At 40.3% G+C, this 6,000-nt stretch overlaps 1 protein-coding gene across 1 annotated transcript, besides 3 other annotated features; it reads left to right on the top strand.

The window, feature by feature from the left end:
- Positions 1–773: 773 nt before the first annotated feature.
- Positions 774–804: a microsatellite.
- Positions 805–1,174: 370 nt separating this feature from the next.
- Positions 1,175–1,202: a microsatellite.
- A 254-nt stretch (positions 1,203–1,456) lies between these two features.
- Positions 1,457–1,494: a microsatellite.
- Positions 1,495–4,298: 2,804 nt separating this feature from the next.
- NFIA_085000 (uncharacterized protein) lies at positions 4,299–5,132 on the top strand (the record flags this gene model as incomplete). Its single annotated transcript, XM_001260443.1, has 1 exon — positions 4,299–5,132. The coding sequence occupies one exon, from the start codon at positions 4,299–4,301 to the stop codon at positions 5,130–5,132; it is 834 nt and encodes a 277-aa protein (XP_001260444.1).
- Positions 5,133–6,000: the final 868 nt, after the last annotated feature.

Below are 6,000 nucleotides of genomic sequence, written 5' to 3'. Positions count from 1 at the left end.
TCCTCTATAGTAGAGGATAGATCTTCCTTTATAAGGGTAGCCTTAGTCCTAATAGACCAGGTTATATAGTTATCTGAGCCTCGTAGCTTTGGTAGGCTTATCTTATCCATAGATGCCATATTAAATATGACTTCTATAGGCTCAGAATATCGATTGATAATCAATCGATGCTAGGCATGAGCCTAGTATATGGATATGAAAGGATATCGATCAATAAATGATCAATAGTATAGATGCCTAGGCTAGGCCTAGGTATAATGAATTGCCTTTGAGCAAGGCCGGGCTCATAACCTGTGAATAAAAATGAACAGTATATACTAAATAGTATATAAATGACAAAGGAAATTTCATGAATATAGAGGGGAATAGATGGCTTGCCTAGGTATAAAGGAAGAATAGGAGGAATGGTAGTAGAATAGAATAGAATAGTAGAAGGAAAAATAGCTAAGGATATCTTAGCTTAATGTCTTAATTCCTTAATTAATTATGACTAGCTATAGGGTGATTTTAAGGGTGTATTTATAGATGATTCCTTCTAGCATAGGCCATTCGAATATTGAATGATCTCATAGCTGGGTGATCTCATAGATTAGATCACCATTTGCTAATGGTTGAAATCGATGATGATCAATGATGATCCATGACCATAAGGTTAGAACCATAGATATGATCAACGATCAACCATAGCGGATCAACCCATGGATATGGTCAACAATCAACTATAGCATGGTTTTCACCAACATAGATATATAATACCTATATAGATTATTAATTTATAACTAGTTTATAACTAGTTTATAACTAAAACTTACCATAGTCTTACTAATAGATTAAGTTTTATTTAAGAACTCTATATAATCTAGGCTCCTATCTAAAGCTATTAAATTTAAGAAGTTCTTTTAGATAAGATAAATCTAAATTTATTACCCTATTTATTAAGTTTATATAGAAATAACCTTAGTTATTTCTATTTATATTTAAATAGATTAAATAAGATATCTAGGCTTATATAATAGACTATACTAGTTAGTAATTAGTTTAGAACTAGTTTAGTTACTATTTAGACTTACCTAAGTCTTACTTAGTCTTATAACTAGTTTATATATAATAAGCTATTAAGAGTAGGTAGTATTAGTATTAAAATACTATCTAATATTATAGAATACCCTATATACTAGTTAGTAACTAGTTAGTAACTAGTTTAGAATTAGTTCTTACTCTTATATAGCTTACTCTTCTAGTAATAATTTAGAATCCCTAATTCTATAGTATATCTATAAAATATACTCTAGAATTATAGGTGAAATAGAAAAATAAGAGAATTTTAGCTCTAATACTAAATATTTATATATCTTAACCCTAGTATAATAATAAATATATTTTTTAACATTATATACTAGGAGTAGTAATTATATTATTTAATAAGTACTAAAGACCTAATAGAAATATTATATCTAACTAGTTATTAACTAGTTAAGAACTAGTTATAAACTAATACTTATATTATATAATACTTTCTTAAAGATCTCCTAGTTATAGTTATAACTTTTTATAATATAAGTATAGCTATACTATTAGACTTTAGATATTCTAATAGATAATTACTATATTTAATAAATTAAGTAGTAATTCCAGGCTTTTTCCCTCTATATATAATAGGGATGATTAGTATTAGCTATAAACTAGTTAGTAACTAATTATAGTTAGTTTATATAGATATATATTTATTTCTTACTACTTCTTCTGTAACACCAGTCATAATATTATAATTATATAGAATATCTTTATCTATCTTATTAGATAATTTATCTAATGATAATTCAGCCTTAGGAATAATTATAAGAGGTAATAAATTAATAAGATTATTAATTAATATTAAATTATTCTTAAGATAATCAAAGGTATTGAGTAATAATATTTCTAACTAGTTAATAATTAGTTAATAAGAATATATATATAAAAGTTCAAAAATTATTACAGAGCATAAAATAAATTAAATAAGTAGGGGTATTTATAATTTTTCTAGTAAGGGTAGCCTGACCTACTTTAGGTTACCTGAACTCCTCTGAAGGGTGGTGTTACCTGTAACCTGCCACTTAATGCGGTGCAGCTCCTTCACATGGTAGATGATTCAGCCATAGGGCAGTGCACTGGGGTAATTCACCTGCCTGATAAATGATAACCATAAATCTGGAGAATGTGGTACATCGAATTTATGTAGGTAGCCTATTCGGACTTGCGAGGCTTTATTGCGTATCAAAATGGTTGGGTATTTCCTATTCTAGCAACACTCTATCAAATAGGGGGGTCCGACGTCTCGGCTCCCTAAGCGAGGAACATCCCGAATGCTATTCATACTAGCCAAGAAATGTACATGTCTGCGTTGCCCTGGACGCTATTCTGAAACTCGACTGGAAAGCGGCTTTCCATAAGGCCCTCACTGTGAGTGAACTGTGTGAGGCTCGCATGCAAGCCATGATTGGTAATACTCCGCAAGTATTGAAACCAGAATATGGCAGCCTTATCCCAGAGCATGGCTTAGACATCCATCGCTTATGGCTTACGTGGGCACCTGCTATCAAACCAAGGAGATTAGATTAATCGATGTCCTAATTTCCGATTCATTATGGGGCAGTGTAGTCCCGACTTCCGATAGGATTAGGGACCGCTTGTCAGAATCACCTCAGCATTTGAGGCTGATTATGGGACCCTGATAGGTAATCAGATAAAAGTGAAGGATAAGAATAAGAATACGAGGATCCAATCTGTCGGTTATGTTGATTCCGTAATCCGCACTGACACTTTCGCCGGGTCTGGTCAAGACAGTCACTCCGACAAACTCAAAACATCTACGGAAAAGCGGAGTGATACTGGCACGGGATGCATCCTCGCATTCGTTTAGGCTCACCACTCCTGTAAGCTTCTACCTAGTAGTGGTATCGACTAAAGCCCAAAAATGCGGTCGGGATTGGACCAAAAGCGCAGTTCATTGCTTCCTACTCCGTACTATCCAGGTCTCTACCGGAGGACGTCTGATCATTACTTTTCTTTTTGAGATCCACATAGAACAGGATATGACTTGTGTCATCTTAGACTCAGCTTTGCCAGGCTGTGTCCTGTGTAGTTTGACTCTCATTGTTGATCGCTCACTAATCGTGATAACCCCGCTTGTAAACTTAAGAGAGGTGTGATTTCAAATCTAATGTTCTCAACAAGCTCGATATCCTGGAATCCTGGAACCTTCCAGCGTTCTTCCGTCATGTGTATATATAAGAAACGTTGTTGATTTGCAATCACAGTGTTCATAAGGGACAGAGGAACGGGGCGGAAAGATTGGTCATCCGAGCCCCAGCTGCAGGGCTGGATCGACACCTCTGGTCAGGAATTTCCTAAAGGAGTTAAGCTTGGCGGATTTAAGGATGTGAGTCATTGTAACTCATTGGCTGCCGGAAGGAGGCGGTGAGTCTGCAGCATTCGCAACTGCCTGCCTGACTAATTTTTCATGGTGGTTCCTTGGATCGCCATTGATCGGTTGATCGCCAGGGCTGAATCAGAATGGCTGATTTTCTCTTCGCTTTTTATTTTTCATCTTTTCTCAGGTGGACCCAGTTGTCCCGTTGTGCCCGAGCCATGGATGTCAGGCTCGCTTTCGCTCCGGCGTCCGATCGCCGTTCGGACTTAGACGGGATCACGGCAACCAGAGGTAGAAAACATCACTAAGAGAAATAGAAAGAATATATGAGTAATGGGGAGAGAGGAGTTGAAAAAAAAAAAAAAATTTCAGCCTAGTCAACAACAAAGTGGATATATCAGAAATTCATATCTAGCCCATCTTGCCCTGGCGAAACCTGTCTCATCGGATATCTTCTACTTCTCTCACCTCCTACGATCATCCAGCCATCAATACCTACAGCCTCACTTTCTGCCTTGTAGAGGATACGTTACCAACTGTGGCTGTTCCACACTGGGTCGAACAGACAACCGGTGAATCTCACATCGCAAATCGGACGAACACATCTGCGCCGTACTTTGATCAGTGTACGAATCGATCTGGAGGAAAAGAAAAGATAAGGGGACTATTGAATTGCCCCTACATTTTCCCTGGCTTGGCTGAGGGTGCAATCTACTGCTTGCATATCGCTTGACTCACCGCTCTGTGCTACACTCGATTGTATTGGAGGTGGGCCCGACCGCTGGAACCTATAGTCCAGTGTTTGAGTCACCACAGTGGACGAGTCAATTTTCTGATCGATCTTTGGTTGAGCTCATAAGCACATCAACACCCCGAATCTGGAATCATGGTTGTCAACTCCTCCACAACTGGCTCTCCTTCTTCTTCCTCTTCTCCTTCCCTTTCAACTACCTTCTCCTCTACATACTTCAAGTCAATCGCCCAACGACGTCAACAGAAGAAAATGAGCATTACACAAACATACTACCTTGCTCACACCGCCCGCAAGAAGCTTACCCGGGAAGCTTCACGGGCGGACCACGATCTCCGTCTCCTGGTTGGCCATGCCAACCTGCTTGATTCATTGATGCTAGATCTCGCCGATGCCGAACAGGAACAGGAACAGTGGTTCAACCAGACTGTCAACGGAGCTAGCAAGTCCTCTCAAAGCTCACAACCTCGACACATCCAATGGGCCGACACTGTGATTGAAGAACCCGAGGAAGACTGGGACCCTGAGGATGCCTCCGACCTTGACTCGGACAGCGATGACTCGGACTTTGATGGTGAAGAAGACTACGAGGAGGAACAAGCATTCGCCACGATCCAGAAGCCTGTCCGGCAACGGGCACCATCGCCCGTGGCTGTCATCACCGAGAAGGAAGTGGATGAGGACTACGATTCCGATTCAGACTCGGATTTTGAATACGACGATGTCGAAGATCTGGATGAGCTCACATTGACGCGCTCACCATCACGACAAACCCCTCCTGAGCTCTCCTCGGACTCTGACGAGGACTCCGAGGATGATGCTACGCCTCCCTCACCGCCGCAACCCACGCTGGCCAGTTTCTCGGAGAAGCAGCCTCAATCGGCCGAGCTTCCACTTTCCGACCCTGAATATGGGCCTGGGTATTACGTTACTGGACAGGAGCAGAGCACATTCATCGAGGCGTATTGATTACGTCTTGTTTCGATTGATTGTTTCTCCACCAGTGTATATTTTCGTGATACCCTTTTGTCTGATTTGGGCATTTATTTTCAGCGGCTTGCATACACTAAGCAGGCACGGCGTTTTTTGGGACTGATCTCAGCTATCGACTTGATGCATTTATGGGCGTCTAGATTTGTTAGTGTGTCCGCTATTTGGGCACCATTGATGATTCTCTACTCTTACGAAGGCATGTATGGAGCCCCTATTGTCGGGCATGCATGATGGGATGGCCTTGGGTATATGGCCAAGCTTATATATATATGATGATCTATAGATCAAAAAATGACTAAATGCTTGAAAATATCGTCCTCTCCCTTTTTTTCTTTTCAGTAGCACAGTCTTCGACTGAATGATCGTCTCAATTCTCAGACACTCCATCCAGTCTTTGTTGGCATTGGGCTCCTGGCCTGTTAGTATGGTCCTTTAACGACGGACTATTTGCTGACTAGTAAGTTTAAATTTCCTTCGGGCGTAGACAGAAACTCTTCAATTCAGACGCAAAGTATCTAAGGGCAATAGCTCGAGCTCCTTGAAGATCAGGTACCCTTGCTGCCCCTAGTCCAGCATCCGCATGTGACTGTCGATCTTCAATAGTCACCGTTGGCGCTGCCGCTCTAAGCCACTACTGTAATGACTAGATAGAGGGGTACACCGCCTACTCTGTAGTCAACAGACAATCCACACCTTCTTGATGGATCTTAGAACTTTCTAAATGTTGCAAAGTAAATTTCCGTAGGAGCCAGATCCATTTTACTTCCCATCATTACCATCATCGAAAGTGAATGGGTCTTCGCTCTTCAGGGTACTGGTGGGGTGTGGATCGGATAGTGACGCC

This window comes from Aspergillus fischeri, genomic scaffold (genome assembly GCF_000149645.3).
Source record: "Aspergillus fischeri NRRL 181 1099437636264 genomic scaffold, whole genome shotgun sequence".
Lineage (NCBI taxonomy): Eukaryota > Fungi > Ascomycota > Eurotiomycetes > Eurotiales > Aspergillaceae > Aspergillus > Aspergillus fischeri.
The sequence above is the reverse complement of the archived record's forward strand: the minus strand, read 5'-3'. Positions and strand labels throughout refer to the sequence as shown.